The sequence below is a fragment of the Chanos chanos genome, chromosome 2 (genome assembly GCF_902362185.1).
Source record: "Chanos chanos chromosome 2, fChaCha1.1, whole genome shotgun sequence".
In the NCBI taxonomy this organism is placed as follows: Eukaryota; Metazoa; Chordata; class Actinopteri; order Gonorynchiformes; family Chanidae; genus Chanos; species Chanos chanos.
The window spans coordinates 23,248,772-23,268,659 of NC_044496.1; the positions used below are offsets into that span (position 1 = coordinate 23,248,772).

Genomic DNA, 19,888 nt, shown 5'->3' on the forward strand with positions numbered 1-19,888 from the left:
GAAAGAGAGAGAGGGAGGAAGAGAGAGAGAGAGAGAAATAGACTTGGCTCTTTTTCTTATCTCGATTAGAGTGTGATAGAGTGCTGAGTCTCTTGACAGACATGTTCATGTAATGGATTAGTGCTGTTCATTTATTCCCTCTATTAATGAAACAGGTGGTCATCCAGGACAGCAAACTCTGCCTGAAATTAATCAGGGAACACTGCCTCTACCCACTAACTGACTCTGAGAATACAGGATCCCTTTCTTTCTCTCTCTCTCTCTCTCTCGCTCTCTCTCTCTCTCTCTCTCTCTCTCTCTCTCTCTCTTTCTCTCTCTCTCTTTTTCTCTCTCTCTATCTTTCTCTCTCCCTCTCTCTCTCTATCTTTCTCTTTATCTCCCCTCTCACCATCCCCTTTATTGGAAACATTTACTTTGGACCCACACTCTCTGGCTACTTCATGAGGTGTATCTGCCTCATAGGTACGCTGTATAGGTACCTATATACAGACTGTAGCCCATCTGTTGCCATGCACAATTTGTCAGCCACCCTCTACCTGTTCATCAGTGGTTAGTTTGTGGCCACTGGGCCGCTGTTGACTGCATATTATTTGAGTGGCAGACCATTCTCAACACAGCAGTGACACTGGCATGGTAGAGTGGCATGGAGGTGGGTGTCACGCTGGCATTAGTGCATTGGGCACAGCAGCGCTGCTGGAGTTTTACACATGTCAGTGTCACTGCTGGGTTGAGAGTGGTCCGCTACCAAAAAATATACAGCCAACAGGGGTCCTGTGGCCGGAAACTGACCGCTGATGTAGGCCTAGAGAATGGCCAATACAAACTGTGCATGGTAACAGATGGTTTCATAGTCTCTAACTACTCACTGTCAAAGTGTACAGAGTAGGGGTTTTTAATAAAGTGGCCAGTGAATGCATCTCTCCCTCTCTCTCTTTCTCTCTCCTGTTCTCTCTCTCTCTCTCTCTCTCTCTCTCTCTCTCTCTCTCTATATATATATATATATATATTTTTTTTTTTTTTAAACCATACAACTGTGGATCCAAAGTCCTTAGTCCTTAAATATGGAGCCTGCATGTTATTTTAATGCGTGTGTGTGTGTGTGTGTGTGTGTGTGTGGAGTGCGTATGTGTGTTTGTGTGCGCGTGTGAGAGTAAGTCTCGGTGTATTCTATGAGATTCTCTTAAGGAGAAGACCAAAGAGACTTTCAGTGCCATTTATTCAAGTCAGCCTTTTTTTTTTTTAATTCTCTTTCACATAGTTTTAGGGCTTGCTAGCCACTAAAAACATTCTCTCTCCCTCTCTCTCTATCTCCCTCTCTCTCTCTCTACCCGCCAGGGTTTGACGACAGAGTGGAGTTTAGGCACGATGTTGATATTTATGTGAGGAGATAGTCTAATGTGCTTATGTAATCACCCATCATTGTATCATTTTTATCATAATCGCTCAGAAAATGCTTTTTTATTTTTTATGGGAGTGTGCGCTGTTACTCTGACCTTATCTCCTCACGTGAGCTTGCACATTGATCTTGTTTATTTAACCTCAGAGACCAAAAAAAAACACTTTCTAAGCCCCTCGGTGAATCTCAACTCGCTGTCTCTTCATCCACAAATATCTTTCCCTCCTCCTCCTCCTCCTTCTCCTTCACTCTTGCCCTCTATTTCTCTTTCTCTCCTTCTCTCTGTCCCACTTTCTCTTAAGTCCCACTGCCTGAGCAATGTAACAGTGTGTAATTGAAGTGGCTGTAGCAGATAAGAAAGTCTAACCTTTCATCGGCATGTGAATAGTATTTGCCTTAAGTCTGCAGATCTGTACATCTCTCTCTGTAGGTTTGTGCATGTTTCCTTGGCAGTGCAGGCTTTTGCCTGTGGAGAGTGATGGAGATGTGACATTTACAGCCATCTCCATCCCCTCCTCTTCCAGGACAGAATGTCAGATAGAAGTCAGAGGCACCTGATAGACAGGAGCAGCTTGGGTTTTTTTTTTTTTGGTTTTTTTTTTTTTGCTGTTGAAAACAGAATCGTTTGTTACAGTTTGTGCCATCGAGAAGGTTGAAGGGAATTGGACTAAGCATTCCTAATTTATCAGCGAGGCTCGTGTCTTACCCAAAACTGCACTTAATAAGTACACCTAGAAAAAAATGTACCATTTTCAGTTGACCTGAAAATGATCTGACACTTCACCCCACCTCAAAGCTGCCAACAAACTTTACTAGACGATTGATTCTGTAATGATGAAGATCAAATGAGAACACAGGATTTACCTTGGTTCCGCTAGGAACAACAGTGGCTGCTTTTGTGGGTTTGGTGAGTTTGCATTTGATGCGTCAACCTGTCATTCTTATTTATTTATTTATTTATTTTACCAGTTGTCACCCAAGGCAGCCATCGTTACGGGAAATGTCTACATTTGATATAGGTTAGAAGCAGAGAGATCAGGTGCTTGTTAGAGCCTTGAGGTACACATGGTGAATTGGAAGGGACCAGGAATTCCATTAAAATCAGAGAAACAGCGCCAAACAATACAGCAAAGTATAGACTTGAATGATCAAGGAATATGACACATCAAAGAATACGACAGCCTCTGTGCTGAGCGAACGGCATGGAGCTAAATTATACTGCACTGCGTGGCCAAGGCCACGAGTTCACATCTTAGCTTTACCGCTGGCACAATTTGCCGTGAGTCCAGCAGGTGAGGAAGGGTAGGTCAGGTGGGCAAGGTACTCTCATTCTGTCACACTCCTCCAACTCGTACGTATCAGTGGGCCACCCACACTCTGACAGGGGGAGTCTAAGGAAATTAGAACGGCCCTCCACTCGTGTAAACTGTCAGGACGGGAAGCTGTAGCTGATTTCACCTGTATCGGAGGACACGTGTATTAGTCACACAATGGTGGGATCTAATGATAGAGCATGGCCTGTCCAAATTGGGTGAAAATGGAGTAGAAGTCCCAACATGTAGCTTTGAAAGAAAAACCGTGGATCTCAGGTGTTGTGAGAGGTGACTTTTACCTGAAAGTTCAGTAACATCATGTAACGTTATGCTGGTTACTTGGCTGAGAAAAGCCACCAGACAATGAGCAATGATGATTATTGAAGCCATCTGCCTCACCCAGACACCCAGTAGTGATTCTCTGAGGAAAAGACACTTTACCACATACCACCCACTTAACACGGAAAAGAAAAAAAGTCTGCCAGAGAAGAGTATACCGTCTACAGCAAGCTCTACTTTATGAATTCAAAAGCTCAGAAGGTGTATAATTATTCGCAAACAGATCCGATTCGTCAAGCTTAGTGCTCAATAATGATAATGATAGCCTTCAACACCTAATAGTGTCATTTATATAACTGTAATTTATGGACCACTGCTCTTACTAAACTGGACTTTCTGTGTGTGTGTATAGATAAGAATAGATTTCCCCTCTGATGGGAAGAGGCAGGCTAACACACTGCCATCAGTTCTGATGGCACTGCTGCTCCGCCCTTTGATAGGACTGTGTCTTTTCAAACAGGGAGTAATCCCTTCTCATGTCTGTCAGCTATGTCTCTCTTCCTTCATCTGGAGGGCCTCTTTCTTTTCCTTTCCTGTGCTGTTGGCACTTTTCTGTGCTGTTGCCAGGGGGGAAAAAAAATTATAAACGCACATGGTTAAAAATACACTTCCTGACCCTCACGTAACAGGAGAGTCAATTCACAAGTGTTACACAACAAGTGTAACGACAAACCGTTCTCTGCTATACACAGAGAAATAACACCGTTTTTAACCATCAGAGAAGTAGAGGATAATCGTAACACGTGCGCACACACACATGCACACACACATATTAACAGCGGAAGATAGACAAGGAGACAATAAAGGCATGCATACACAAAAGAGAATCAGGAGCAGATAACTGCTATGTTAGCTTACACACTCCATCAGTGTTTTCTCTCAAGGCTTTTCTGTGAGTTTTTATCTGAGCGAGACAGAGCGTCTGGTCTAAGCACTATCTGTAATCAGCCCCACAGGTTCTTTTCACTAGTCAAAGTGCCATTGTTTGGCTAATGGATTCAGTTCGCCGTCTGTTTCTCTCACTGCATGTCTAACTGTGCCACTACCTCAGCACGCTATAGAAATGCCTGTACATTTTGCCTACAACATAGACTACCTGCTGAGCTGACTAATGTTTTCCTCCTAGTAGAGATTTTTGACTATAGGGCTATTACTCTGTGGGTGAGGAAATGATTAGGGAACCTTCAGATTGTGACTTGTGACTTTTGTCTGTATATGTATGTGTGTTACAGAAATTGAGAACATACCAGTTGTGACTTTTGTCTGTGTGCGTGTGTGTCTGTGTGTGTGCGTGTGTGTGTGTGTGTGTGTTACAGAAAGCAGATGATCGAGAGAAGAGACAGGAGGCCCACCGTTTTCACTTCGACGCCATGTGAGGGATCAAGGCACACATCATGGGAAATCTCTACAACGCATGTCCTGCACTCTTATTTAAGTCTCCCGTTTATTTAAGAATTTATTTGAGCACTGCATCCATGTACAGTAGGTACTGAAATTTTGTCTGTAAAGAACATCAGGTCATTTCATACAATTAAAAAAAAAGAAAGAAAGGAAAAAAAAAAAACATTTGCAGTCTCGTCACTGGGTAGGCTTGTACGTAGTTCTGTGGGTTGATGATATTATGATTTTTTTTCATGATATTATGACTTTTTTTATTTTCTTCTTTATGTGCACACAGGAGAATGAAAATCCAGCAAGACTGGTATGAGCCTAGATTTAAAGACATTTCTGTGCCATTGTCTGACCTGTAAATTCACTCTGAGCTTGAGTTGTGTTAAATGTGTATTTCGTTTTTTGTCACTGCTGAGTCGTCAGCCATAAAATGTAAATGCCAACCAAAACTTCACACACTTTTAGTACAAACATTGTGTCTTTACCTGCCATTTGAGTTCTCTTCTGGAAGTTTTTTTCATTGGTTTAGAGTAGAAATTTGTGAGACTACTGTGGTGGATTTTTTTTTTTCTTTTTCAAATTCACTGTTTGGCTGACGTGGATCCTGAACAAACTCTAGACCTAAATGCGTTCATGTCTTTCGTGGTCCATTGTTTACTAATAGTCATTAATGCACATAGACCATGTTGGTCACCTGCACATACTTCAGCATTCCCACATGCTTTGTAAATTTTTCTCACCTACGCTCTTTTCATTGCTGTTTTTGTCTATCATGGTCATGTTGGCTTTTACCAACACAATGTCCCTGTTGCTCTGTTTGTAGAGGAGCCCTAAACACTGGATTGTCTTGTTGATCTGACAAAAGTGCCATTGCTTACCCGCACTAGTGAAGTGTTACGAATAGAAAGTATTCTCTCTGAATTTCTGCTTTTTTTCCTCTACAGATCATTTATGCATGATCTTCCAAATTAAGTGTAATTAACAAATAATGCCGCTCCTAACCAATCCATCTGTTTTCTCATCTGCACTACTGTTTTTTTTTTTGTTCTTGTTGTTCTTTACTAATGAAACATTCTTGCTTTTAATTTATTTTTATGTGCATTTACGTGTGAAGTATAAAATGTATGTTGAAGGTATTGAAGGGTTTTGGACTGTTGTGATGAAAATAAACTTTAAAAAAAAAAAAAACACTTTGCCTCTGCTAAATGAGAATATGTTTGCTGTCAGTAAAATCACTTCTCACATTGTTATTCCTCTAAAAGGAGATCAAATGTTCACCGGGGATTTCTTCATCAAAGCAAAAATACTCTCATATTGCTTTGTCTTCAGATTAAAATTTTTTTCCAACCATTAATGCTCAAGGAAACGGGTTTGATTTAATTTTGAAAATTAGAAAATTGACCACTGACACAGATGCTATGTACCAGTAAAGAACCAAATATTTCACATAATTGATTGATGAAGGATAAACAAGTGTGTTATTCAAAAATATTTGTTTGATAACCGTGATCTGAGAAACGAGTTACTCCTTTATATTTGCTCTGCTGTTTATAAGAGTAGCACCTTTATAAGTTGTTTAATTCTTCGTGGCAGTGGTCCGAGGTCAGCTAGATAAAGAATTCCACTGGCTGAAAAAAAAAGTCTCTGTTTGTTTTTGTTTTAAAGTAAATGGTGTTCTCTGCTGAATTTTCATGTCCTGTAAAGGATCCAAACACACCTATACAAACAACAGAATAGTAAATGATTTGATGTCGGGCGTAACTTGAGAATGAGTCTAACGTAACGTGTATACCATCTTTAAAGTTCTTATATTGCTTCTTGTCGTAAGGTATTAACTCAGAAATTCCATCTTGTAAACGTGGTTGTAAATTAGTTTTGCCTAACATCTGATGAACATTATGTCACACATTCTCCATATTAGGGCAAATATTTACCCTAAGACAGAATATACTGTACTGTTTGGGGGGTGAGGCGTGTTTGTTGAATATGTTATTCTGTTTTATGGCTAGAGTATGCGTCTTGCGCCATCTCTCTTTCCCGTTTTACGTCTACGTCCAGACGGAAAAACCTCTCGCTGGGAATTGTACACACGGTGAACGGGGTGCATGCGTACAAGCTGCTCATTCAAGCAAACAGCGCCTGGAGCTTAAATGAGCCTCGTTTAGTGCTTTCACTACAGTTAAGCGATAGACAACGAGCTGCAAGTCCAAACGGACGCACGTCTCCACGACTCCGCTGCCCATCAAAACTCGCTGGACTACGATCACTGTGTTGTTGAAAGCAAGAGGGTTAATCGTGGAAATACATGATACCTTTCTAAATGGGATTAAAAGCTCTGCTTTGCACTACCGTTTGCCAGGGTTTGAAGCGTTTGTTTTCTGTTGGGATTATCCATACTGGCTGCTTTTTTTCTTAAAGCAATGGGATTAAACAGATCGAAGGAAATTTAGGATTGTTCAGAGTGTCTCGCAGAACTGGATGGATAAAATGGAGAGATAAAGCTCGCTATTCATTGAGTTTACGAAGACGACCGCGCCGGTACTTACACAGAGCGAGGAAATGCACAGAGGTGAGGTATTAAAAATATTTGACCATTAGAGTTTGATGAAGCTAGGTACTGTTCTTAGTACCCAAAACAGCTGTTGACATTCGGATGTATTAAAGGGTGATACACCCGCCATAACAACACCTGGTAAATATCTTTTTAGTAGTTCCCTCGCAAACAAGTTGATTGTTTTCTTTCCCGGAAAACCATGAATTAGGTCGCCACCTACGGGTATGTGTTTAGTCTTTTTTTTTTAAATGGTTCTTTTATGCTAAAATGATTACCTGAGTTTGTTACACATCATCAAACCAGGTATAACGTACCATGCTTACGCAAATTAATTCATAATTTGATATGAGGCTTGGCAGATTTCCCGGGAAATATTAATGTAACTTGCTCGTTCTAAATGAGGCAGATAATCGATTTGTACTAGCACTGGATGTGCGCAAAGCATGAGCTACGAGTCTCGATTGGTTTTCTGCAGCGTCGTGCAACTTCGCTGCGTGACTACAGAGCGTTTGCTTGAGTGGAGTGCTGAAGTGACAGCTCCCGCTGTCTTGTGCCACATCCGGGCTGGTATTCACGGACCATACTTAGTCCCAAGAGTTACCGTAAAAGCCAGTTTTGGAGTAACCCTATTCATATTGCAGAATAGGACCAATAAGGAGTGGGACGAAAGACTATTTGTAAAGCATTTTACAAAGCAATGAAATTAATTTTAAAAGTGTTTTTCAGTGTAGTTTTTGACTACCTGGACTCTCTAACGGCCGTCAGCGTTGACATATTTCATTCGCTCTGACCAAATCTCAGATCACATATCACATGTGAAAAGAAATTTTCAAAATTATTTTCATTTAAATTATCTTTTAGATTTTCTTTTATTTTTCTTTTAGGCTATCTGTTTTATAGCCTATCTCACCATGATGACGACTGCGACCTCTGGGCAGATATTGCCGAAATACTGTCTGTGTTTGAACTAATGTTCTCTCTAAGAAAGTACCACAAACTGAACGCCCTTTCTGTCAAATGCTTTCGCAATAAGGCTGCGGCGTCGCACAACAGAAAGGAACACAGATGCATTTTATCTGTCCCTACGCCGATTTCCAAAGTACTCACGACACTTCATAAGATGTCCTACATTTGCGCCGAGTTTGGGCCAAGCCATCCAACCAATATGAATGAATAGCTTTTGTTCCCAGGTCTAGAAGGAGTAGCAACAGTGTGTCAGTCTCAAAATTTTCAAGTATTTAAAGTGATTTTGTACCCTGAGACGCTTTATGAATAGCGATCCAGGACTCTGTCGTGCCTGAAGTCAACACCACTATATGAACCACCGTCAAAGGACCACCGTCCTCCCTTCAAAGGAAGAAAAATAATGTTGTTTCTTTGCAAATGTGTACATGTTTAAACGAAGCTAACATACCGCTACATTTTTATGGCTTCTCCAAAAGAGGTTTCCTAAGTGGAGTCATCTTTTCATGCTTACCACTGTCTGACGCACGTTACTTCACGTCTGAAAGATATAAAACAAATTTCAGTTACAGTAATAAATAGAACCACGAGAGACTGTTTCATTATAATGACATATAGGCCTAATCATAAACGTAAAACAGAGCATTTATTGGCCAAGGCCTGTTTTCAAATGATCATTATAACGTCGTCCACAATAATGGACTTAGCATAGAATATATATTACACAGCATCCATGAATATTCAAATGATATCCTGTGGAAAATTACCTTCAGAGATTAGTCTGTAATCAGTCTGAAACATTCCTGAATAATTTTGTATGAAGTTTTTTTTTTTCTTTTTTTTCCCCACAGTGAGAATACTGGTATGGATTAATCTAAGGGTTACTGATAATCTTCTTTCATTAAAACGGTGGCGTTCATTATTGATCTTTTTACAAACTTATTTACACATTTACTTATTCTTATAAATACAGCTTCACGTAATTACACGTCATCTTAAATTACTGATATTTCTCTCGACTGTCAGGAAAATTGGGCCCAGTTTAGACCTAATCTATCTATCTATCTATCTATCTATCTATCTATCTATCTATCTATCTATCTATCTATCTATCTATCTATCTATCTAAATCTGTCCAGGGTTCTCAGAATAAACTGTTTATTATTAGCAATGAATCACGACAGTTGTTAATAGTTCAGAGGAATGTTACGGTTTTAGTCACTTGAGATGACTTGTTGCTCTTAATGCAATGGCAGAGGCCCAAGCTTATACACACTCCTGTCAAATCACTCTCTTAAGAGTACTTTAGAATAAATCTGTTTCCCCTATCCGTCACTACTGCGACTCAAGTCCAAGACGCAGCCCTACTTTCTTATTTCCCCTGAAATATCAGCGGCCACGCGTATCACACATTTCATTTGGCTAAATGTCGGGGCTAAGCTTGTTGTGTGAGTATGACTGGTGGCGAAGTCTGTTAAAATTAGTGGGGCGGACAAGCATTGGCTTATCTGACAGACACAGGGCTACAGGAGGAGCGCGTAAAGGCAGCGAACGATTTTTTTGTGCTCGTGCGCACACCTAGATTGCTGCAGCAGCGCCGCTCTCTTATCGTGATGTTACTGTTATCTCCACTCAGATATCCATATTTTAGCGACCCAACAACTTTGTTCCGTTATCTGTGGATAGACGAAGTTACACTCTTAAGGAACACAATAAATGTTATCTTTGAGCAAGGACAGAAGCATGTGTTTACTCTAGAGTAATGTCCACCGAACGAAAATTTCATCCAGTACAGAATATTTTTTTGTCTTGTTTTCACTGTTGCCTTAAATGAGCTTACTTTGGTCGTACGACCAAGTAGATAAAATATATATTATATCAAACTTAATCTTGTCTAATGTGTAATGACGCCATATTGAAATCATTCATTCATTGCACAGAGCACAAGGGTATGTCTGCTGTTAGGCTACATGACAAAATTATTTTAGAGCGATTGTTCTCGTTGTAACAGTTTCCTCTCTGCCCACTGGCGCAGGCTCAGGACAGTAATAAAAGAATGTGAGGTGATTAATAAGCCTCTTATGTGTCTGCTCCCATAGTGTCCAGATCTACTGCCACAGGCTGATTTTTCAGTAGTGGTGCAGCAGGTCCCAGACACGAAGGAACACGTCTAGAATAATCATATACGTTATATACGACAAATGCCGTCTAAAGGCTGTGTGCTCTCGACTATGGCAATAAAATAATCCAATTATTCACGTCAACACACTTTTAACATTATTATCATTTGGTGGTAAATGGTATGAACATGTAACATAACTTCTGGTATTAAATGTATTTATTCTGTTAAGGTCTCTAGTTACACAGTCCTCTTGAGGTGTTATAGCTACCCTGACATTTTCAGAAAAAATAACTAACTAACTAACTAACTAACTAACTAACTAACTAACTAAATAAATAAATAAAAAATAGTGTGGTGAAAGATGCAAATTAACATAACTTGCACATTGGTACTACATGGATGCAGATATGCGATAACATGTATCATTCCCTGTCTGCTCGTCTAGCCTGGGTTCTCCTCATTCTGATAGAAGAGGGCTTTGCTCTGGCACAGAGAACTAAAGGTAGGTTACACACCGCACTTACTATCTGTACAAATTCATTAACTATTTGTTATCAGGGTGGACATTTTGATACCAGTTGCCCTATTGCATTGTCACACAAATTGCAAACCAAAACAGCATAATCTGTTTTGGATTCTAGACTTTATGCAATATAGAGATCTATAGTTAAGTAACATTACTATGAATAAAATGAATTGGTTAGATTATGTTCAAGAACATTTAATGACAAGTTGACTACAGAAAAGATAAGGAAGTCTTACTGTAAATGTATTTTTCCCTTTAACCTTTTTTGACATCAGGTAGTATTTTATTTCTGTTGTGGAATGTATAGATGACAGGAATTTGTGTAAATTCTGAAGAAAATATTTTAATATGCATGCTGCTAACACAAAAGTTTTATGTTCTTTTGGTCATCATTAAAATTATTATGAAATAATTGTGCTTTTAATAGTTATTGTGAATAGGACTGTGTTTGTATTTATTCCACAAAAAAGTCAACAATCAGGTCAATAAAATATTTAATTCTCTCCAGTTGAATTCAGTCAATATTGAACTTTCCCAAGGTCCGTTCTTATTTTTACTCTGTTATTATTCTCATTCTTTTTCAAACTGATTTGATGTTTTCCTGTCTTCAGACACACGAAATGATGGTCAGTCCCCATCCGGTGCAGAGCAGTGTGGCCTGTGGACCAAGAACATAAATGGTGGGCTCTTCACATCCCCCAACTATCCCAACACCTACCCCCCCAACAGGGAGTGTGTCTACATCCTGGAAGGTACATTTGACCTCCCTTGCATGCCCCATGAAGACAACTTCTGCCATTGTTGTTATTGTTGATGTTGTTGCTATTGTTGTGATAAAGTTTAAGGCCATGCATTCTACAGAAATAGTTTCTTCTCATGTGTGCCAAAATAAAGCACTGGCATAGAACACAAATTTACAGGAGATTCTAAGATTCCAGGATGCATTGGAGCAGTAAAGACTTTGTTCATTTTGTCATTTTGTCAAGAGCCTTGTGAAGAATGGCTGTGACAGTTCCCTAGACTATGCAACATTATTATTCAACAACACTAAGACAACACCTGCAATGAACTGGCGACCTACTGGGTGGCTCCCCACCTTTTGCTCAATGAACGCTGGGATAGGCTCCAGCACCGCCCCCCCCCCCCCCCCCAGCCCCCCTCCCCGCCCCACGACCCTAATAAGGATGAGTGGTTTAGAAAAGGAACCAATGAATGAACTAAGATAACACTGCACCTTGTTTCAGTCCATGTGACATTTTTTGCACATTTAAATTGCATACATCAGGGGTTCTTTGGGAGATTTCCACCTCTTGTGTAATGATACACAGAGATCTAGGGACAGATACTGTAACGGAGAAGACCATATGGAAATCTGTACTAGGAACAACATAAGAGCACCCCCTGTTGACAAAGTGTACAAACCCAGGCTGCAAAACCAGCACTGAACTAAAGAAACCAGAGGAGCAAATCATCTTAATTTATTTTTTTAGTGCTACTGTTTGACCCTTATGTGTGCATTTCATGGTTGGTAGTCTATGACTTGGTCTATAATGAACTCCATGCTGTAAGTGCTCTCAGTTAGTCTTAATCAGAACAACAACCACAACACAAAAATGCCTCCAAGTATAAAATCCAATTTTTGAAGTAATACATTTAAATATTTTGCCCTGTGTGGTGGAGGCTTGATGAGGCAGAGGCAGTAGCATATTGTGTAGTGTGGTACAGCCCACTCAGTGAGGAGTATTTCAGGAAATATCCTAACATGAATATTTTGACCAGATGTTTTGTGTATAATGTATATTTGTTGAAATGGCACCGACCACATTAGCATCGGTAGCATCAGAATGCATTTGAAGTAGTGAGACCATTGGCTGTAATATACTTCCAGGGTAATGATCCCATGCCTAACTGTACATGTCTGATAGGATAATTTTATGAATCTTAGGATTCGGAAAGTAATGTCATACATTTGTATCTTACAAAGGTTGATTTGATGCATTTTTGTTTATGATTTAGAGACGATAAGTTTTGATTTAGTTTTTAAGAATTTCATGTATTTCAAAGGTAAACGAGCAAGAATGTGTTGTATCCCTGATAAAATTATTATTTGTTCAGGGTGTTTTGTTTCTTTAGCCAGTAATATCCGGAGTTGTTCTCATGTCTGTTGTGAAAGTGACAGTTTGAGCAGATTGTGTTTATTTTCACTGTATCTTATTCAGAGATATCTGACTGCTATGGGGTTTTAAAAATGCATGAACTGCATCTTACATAAAAAGGTCACATTTGCCTCATTTTGAAACTTTCATTATTGTGAGAATTTTATGTGTGTTTATGTGAGCACAGATGTTTATTTGATGTCACTGAAATGGCAATGTTGTTTTGTATTCCTATCCTCAACAGTGTCATTTTGATAGCTGATTAGGTATTAGTCCCCTGCTGTATAGATTATTATGTCACATTCTCTGTGGCTACATGCTTCCAAATTGTCTGGCATACTCTGCCATCAAAAATAACTTTCTCCTCTCCTCTCCTCTCCTCTCCTCTCCTCTCCTCTCCTCTCCTCTCCTCTCCTCTCCTCTCCTCTCCTCTCCTCTCCTCTCTTTTACAGCCCTCCCTCGTCAAAGAATCCAGCTGGCTTTTGACAAAAACTACTACATTGAGCCATCCTTTGAATGTCGTTTTGATCACATTGAGGTTAGGGATGGTCCCTTTGGCTTTTCCCCACTCATCGACCGCTTCTGTGGTCCTAAGAGCCCTGAGCTGGTCACCTCCACTGGCCGATTCATGTGGATCAAATTTTTCAGTGATGAGGAACTAGAGGGCCTGGGCTTCCGCATCAAATATACCTTCATCGCAGGTACGTTTCACTGTGTTTGAACTCCAAATCCCTTACGCTTGTTCAGCCTGTCACACTGGGACTGTAATTCAAACACAGACTCATAGCCTGAAAACCAGTGGTTTGAACTAATTATTGGAACTGCAGGGTATGGCCTTGCCTATGTAAAAGAACCATTTCAAGAGTCAAGTACATAAAGCTGCTTTGTCTCCTTTGTAATTACCCCATGTAAAAATGCTGTTCTTTTATCAAAGAAAATGTGTCAAATTATCTTAGACAGAGGCAGGCCAGACCACTTTCGATGTCCCTAGTGTTAAAAAAGTCGCTTAGCACGAACATTAAATTTAATCTATCAGATCAAACAACAGATATTCCCAGAGTAGGGACCACCGGTTGTCTCAAATGGGATTATATCATTTTTCTGAACCCTGGGATTTCTGATGTGTTGAATCAGACTAATGCCATACCTTTCTTATCATTTCAGACCCAGATTTTCATTTGCACGTGGGCGGACTCCTAAATCCAATTCCAGGTGAGCTCTTGAATATTTCACTGCTAAGTCCAATTCCACCTGAATAGTCCTCTGCCTGACGATGCGGACTGCCTGACTGCAGGCTATCCTTCACTGACAGCCTCTTTCTCTCTCTGTCTGTTTGTCTTACAATACTTATCTGTCTGCATTTGGGATTTTCAATCTGTCCATTTCCTTCCTTTCATGCTGCTCTCTCCCTCTCTCCATGTCTGTCTTTCTTCTAATTTCATTTCTTTTTTCCCCTTAAGTTCATATCCAATCTTGCCCCTCACTTTGACTTATCTAACTACTCTTTCATCATCATTTCCTCTGTATTTTCCTTTCTCATGAATCTTTTCCTTCCTTCTATTTCTGATGCCTCTCTCTCTTTTTCCTCTCTAGATTGCCAGTTTGAGATAGGTGGTTCTGATGGTGTTATCCGCTCCAGTCAGGTGGAAGAGGAGGACAAGATTAAAACGGGTGATGCCGTGGACTGCATTTGGACCATACGAGCTCCTCCACAGTCCAAGGTGATTGCCAGAACCCCCCCCCCCTCCCTTCCCCTCCCCTTCCTCCCTTGACTTCACCCACCTCCTGGCAGATCCCTCGCCACTGAAAGGGAAACACGACTTGATTGGACCACTGGAGAATGTCAGGCCCACATGACCCCTTTTTTCTGCTGAGGAAACTTTTGAAGGAGAGCTCAAATTAGCTGTACCAGCAACAGCAGGTATTAGGCCAATGATGCAGAAACAGTCAAAGAGCCAAATCAGCAGTACTAAGAATAAGACGCAAGAAGCAAAAAAAAAAAAAAAGAAAAAAAAAAAAAGACACCCATCCCCACGGCATAGTGATTACATTTTTACATGCATCACAGATGTTGAAGCTTTCTGCTGAGACTCATCATGAGAAAGAAAACAAAGTAGAATTGATTCATTTTCTGAGAGAATACATGTTCATGCATCATTATGCATCATTTTTGCTCTAAACATTTGACCTGGTTTCAAGACAACTCCCTCCTGTGTAGAGGGTTTAAGTCCTAGATATGCAACACAATTTTGCCTGTTGCTCCCAAGGTTCGTCTTTGACATGTATTGTAATTACATTTAATTGTGACAAACATGTTCCCACAGAAAATATGTTAAGTTCATCTCTGCATATCATTTGAAACAAAAGTCAGTATTTTCAGGAGAATGGAGTTGGAGATCTTTGTAAACTGCTGTTTTCTGTCTGTAGATCTATCTTCGGTTTCTGGAGTACCAGATGGAGCATTCAAATGAGTGCAAGAAGAACTTTGTGGCTGTGTATGACGGCAGCAGTGCCATTGAAAACTTGAAGGCTAAATTCTGCAGCACTGTGGCTAATGATGTGATGCTGGACACCGGTGTGGGCGTGGTTCGCATGTGGGCGGACGAAAACAGCCGTCTCAGCCGATTCCGGATGCTCTTTACCTCGTTTGTAGACCGTAAGCATGCTTCCCTCTGTATTGACAAAAAGACAGAAACAATGGCCCGATCAGATATAATGTCAAACCTTAAGGAAAAGGTCAATGTGGGGAATCTTACTACCATTCCATATGTCTATAGATCAGACCAAAATGTACATGGGGTTGTGAAATTTAGCTTCAGTTCCCAATTGCAATGTTAGTCTTTTTATGACTATAGTGTAATAAAAGTTATAATTTTCCATTGTAACACTCCATATAAGTATATAGGACTGAGATTTGGCTAAAGATAATGGAAAATCTCACAGTTAAGAAATTCATTTGTTGCTTATTACATGGCATTTGCACAAGTAATATGACTGTAATTGTGGCATTTCAGTGTAAAATTTACTCAAAGTTTCATCTGGTACAGTTTCAGTTCTTTCCAGGCAGAAAAACAGAGGGCAAAGTTATAGCTTAACTTATGCTGAACCTTCAGTGCAGTTTCTGGCATCTGCAAATAACCCCTTTACCCATGGGTTAATAAGTAATTGGCTTGGTATTGACAATTTATAAGGAGGGAAATGAACTTTAGTGAAACCCTAGTCCAGTCATCTGGCAAAAATGTCTGTGTCAGCATACAGGTCTGGAATTTCATTCATATTTTATCATTTAATGTATTATAGACCAATGCTGTTCAGCAAGTTTAAAGCACCGAAAAAGGGCACACATTTCACCTCACAGCAATAGATGTGCGCCTTTGTTTACGGACAATTTTGGATCCATATTGTGCTGATCCAAATCTTAGGATTAGTTTTGCTTCTATTTACTACAGTATATAAATACAAGCCAGGATGATGCTACACTCTCAGTTCTGTTTGAAAATGCTTCTTGTTCCTGGGTGCCAGTTAAAAATGGAGAAAATCCTTTATATTTAGTAGCAGATGTAAAGCACTTTGAGCCTGTATTGATATACAGTGTGGAATTAGCCCGTGATGTGTGGAAAAGGCCAAAAGAAAAAGATGAATAATGGAATAAATTGCTACTGATGGCATTGTATCACGTGAACTGATTAGAACAGACTGACATTCTGTGTCTGTTTTATGTGTGGAAAGTTAATTAAACTGAGCTTCTTACAAAGAGGTGATATCAAAACATCAGTACCCCCCCCCCCAAACCTATACTGACTTACTCATAGAGCATAAGAGCCTTTGAATGCACTGGCTATAGTGTCACACAGGTTCTTTTGTAATCGGGTCAGTTTGGATGGAAAACAGGGATTAATCTTATATTGAACAGTAATAATAATAATAATAAAAAAAAAAAATAAATTAGTTTTTTTTTTTTGCATATGTGTTTGTCATTGAGATTTGAAAAGTATATAATAATTTCATTTCACTTTGCTTTTCAATGCCGCCACTGTTTAAAGGTTGCATTTAAATAGCGCATTACCATGGAGCAAACAGTTGTTCTTCCCAAACCCTGTCATATTTTTATTAAATGCCTGAATAATCAGACAAATTAATTGCCCCATTCATTGTGACTTTGGCTGAATACTAATGCATATTAACATTCTGCAAATGCACAAATCCACTGGCCCTAAATGAATTCTGAATTCTCATCATCATGCAAATAAAGTCTGCCCTAAGTACACCCTGCAGCACTTTTAACGAGATGACAGAGCTCTGTCACAGTTTCTGAGGACTTTCTGTCTGTGTCATTTCTCTCTCAACTTCCATTTCAGCAGCACAGTTTGTGACTGCTGCACCTGCTCAAAAACAAAGAAAGTACTCACCTCTAAATGACATCAACCGGCCCGGGATTTGATTCAACGTGCATTACAATAGTGATTTATTTCACCAGCGGCTGTTCTTGTCATGCTTTCGTTTATAAAGTAATATTGCACAGCAGGTTGTTCACATCTCACCTTTGGATGAATTTGCAAGAGAGTTTGCCTGTGTCCAAGTGACAGAGTATAACAACTGCCGTCCTGAGATGGGGCAGATTCTAATCAAAGCCAGAAAGAGAGACATTAATCTTTATAAACCACCAAACGAGACAGCTGTGCTCTGGCTGTCAGCTTAAATGGCTCTGTCCTATAGAGACAGGGTGGAGAGTGGGCTTCTTGTATCACCCTTTTCCTCCCCTTCTGTGGGTGCAGTGGCTCTCTAAGGCAGAGGCTGAGAGAGAGAAAGGCATACCGCAGCTCTAACACTCCAAAGACACGGGCCTCGTTTGAAGGCGAGACACACATAATGAGTTTGGAAGTCAGCGGCGAGTCGAGGGAGCTGAGAGCTCATGCCGGGAGACGAGAGATGCGTTACGACCGCTCATCGTGCTGTCAGAAGCACTTAGCTCGACATTGGTGGAGGGGACTCCCTCCTCCCAGTCAGCGCTCAGTGCAGCGGACGTGTGGATGGTGCATGCGGATGGAGGGGTGGGGGGTGGAGGTGAGGGGGGGGGGGGTGCCTTAGCGTTCAAAGAGGGCTTTCCTTGATGGAATTTGAGCAGGAGGTGAAGAAAGAGGCTCTTTACATTTGTGACAGAGCACAGAAGGAAAGAGTGAAGGGAGGAGGAAGAGAAAAAAGAGGAGAAGAGGTGAAAGTGTTAGGGTTCACAGAGACAGCCTTGAAGGCTCATTTCCAGACCTCAGCAGTCACCCTCAATTACCAACACATCCTTCTCTTCCTATGTCCTTCTCCTTTGTCCTCACTCCCTCCCCTTCTCTCTCTCTCTCTCTCTCTCTCTCTCTCTCGCTCTCTCTCTGTCTTTCTCTCTCTCTCTCTCTCTCTCTCTTTCTTAGACTTCTGCTCCCACTTCCTTGCTGACATTCTTAAGCACTTGTTTGGTAAGGAGCTTCAGGGCTGCCTGGAGATCTGAATGTTGCCATGACAGTTGTAATCTATTTACAGTCTTCTACCGTATTCCTCTCTCTCTCTCGCGCCCCAACTCACCCCCTGTCCCCCGTCCCCCGTCCCCCTTTAGATGACCACCAGGTGAGACAGAGCACTCTCATCTGGTGTATGTTTCTGTTGTCTGGGGGTGACAACATCTGGCTTAATAACTTCAATGTTTTTTCTCTGTTTGTTTTAGCTTTGTTTTCCAGTTGTTTATGCAGTCTTTAATGTCCCTCTGTATTTGTTTTTTTCAGCGCCTTGCTCAGGCAACACTTTCTTCTGCCACAGTAACATGTGCATCAACAACTCTCTGGTGTGCAATGGTGTGCAGAACTGTGTATACCCCTGGGATGAGAACCATTGCAAGGGTGAGTCACCTCTCGTGTGAATCACACGTCTCTCTACCCTTGGATGACATCCTCTGAGTCTGCAATATAGCAGTAGCCTTTTTTGTTCTCAGACATTTTCCACATATTTCATTTGCATTGTGCATTAGACCTATTTCTGATCGTACATGTGTCTCTCTTTCAATCTGATCTACAGAGAGGAAGGCTAAGGGTCTGTTCCATCAGATTACTAAAACACATGGCACAGTTATTGGCATCTCTACAGGTGTGGTCCTAGTTTTGCTCATCATCTCCATCCTGGTGCAAATGAAGCAGCCACGTAAGAAAGTGGTGGCCCGTCGGCCGGCAGTTTTCAACAAGGCCGGCTTTCAAGAGGTCTTTGACCCACCCCATTATGAGCTTTTCTCCCTACGAGACAAGGAGCTCTCCTCGGACATGGCCGAGCTGTCTGAGGAGCTGGAGAGCTACCACAAGCTGCGACGCTCCTCCACCATCTCGCGTTGTGTCCACGAACACCACTGTGGGGCCCAGGCGTCTACTGGAGGCAGTATGAAGCAGAGCCGCACCACCCTTAGCTCCATGGAGCTGTCTTACCACAATGACTTCTCTAAACCCCCACCCATGAAAACCTTTAACAGCAGTGGCAGTGGTACCTATAAGAAGAGTTGCTATGGCTACAAACAGACTCATGATTGCGCGGAGCAAGTGATTGAGGATCGTGTCATGGAGGAGATCCCATGTGAGATCTACATGAGGGGTGGAAGTGTGGGCGGGGCCACAGGCAGCATTGGAAGTGGGTGTGGCAGCATCAGTATCCGTAACCATGGTGGCGCTGCCCGTACCAACAGCGCTACCGTGGTGGATCCAGGCCAGCGATCTATGTCCATGGACTTTTGAGAGGGCATGAGAGATGGGAGGGTGGAAGGAGAGAGAATGAGCAGTTTGACCTCCATTTCTGTCGTTCGTTTCCATCCTTCATGCTGTGGCACTAGAAGGACTTTGACAAGCATGTGGAACCTGCCTTTTCTCTGTGTGCGTCAGTGACGGGAACCTGTAGAGACAGACAGATGCAGGACACCATGGGGGACGTTTTTTTTCTGTGTATATTAAAAAAAGAGTATTTAGGCTTCATGTTGTTGCTTGGCACTTATCTCATGAATTTTTTTACATTATTTGTCACATAAACTGAAATCAAGAAGCAGAGGCAAAAGCAGAAGAAGAAGAAGAAGAAGAAGAAGAAGAAAAAGAAGAAAAAGAAAAAAAGGATAA

At 41.0% G+C, this 19,888-nt stretch overlaps 2 protein-coding genes across 2 annotated transcripts in view; both read left to right on the forward strand.

Moving 5' to 3' along the window:
- The window catches only part of itfg1 (integrin alpha FG-GAP repeat containing 1), an 88,130-nt gene extending 82,677 nt beyond the window's left edge, over positions 1 to 5,453 (forward strand). The window contains exon 18 of the mRNA XM_030765042.1: positions 4,365 to 5,453. Within this exon, the coding sequence (XP_030620902.1) occupies positions 4,365 to 4,424 (60 nt within the window). The 3' untranslated portion in view covers positions 4,425 to 5,453. The remainder of the gene's footprint in view (positions 1 to 4,364) is intronic.
- Positions 5,454 to 6,999: 1,546 nt separating this feature from the next.
- On the forward strand, positions 7,000 to 19,516 carry neto2a (neuropilin (NRP) and tolloid (TLL)-like 2a). Its single transcript, XM_030766341.1, has 9 exons — positions 7,000 to 7,009; positions 10,525 to 10,581; positions 11,217 to 11,357; positions 13,214 to 13,462; positions 13,926 to 13,973; positions 14,355 to 14,482; positions 15,189 to 15,417; positions 18,527 to 18,640; positions 18,816 to 19,516. The coding sequence occupies exons 1-9, from the start codon at positions 7,000 to 7,002 to the stop codon at positions 19,514 to 19,516; spliced, it is 1,677 nt and encodes a 558-aa protein (XP_030622201.1).
- Positions 19,517 to 19,888: the final 372 nt, after the last annotated feature.

Bases quoted from the DNA above. Each gene is read 5' to 3' on its own strand.
- neto2a (XM_030766341.1), top strand. The intron at 10,582-11,216 runs GTAGGTTACACA...TCCTGTCTTCAG, and splicing joins TCTGGCACAGAGAACTAAAG to ACACACGAAATGATGGTCAG. The intron at 13,974-14,354 runs GTGAGCTCTTGA...TTTCCTCTCTAG, and splicing joins ACTCCTAAATCCAATTCCAG to ATTGCCAGTTTGAGATAGGT.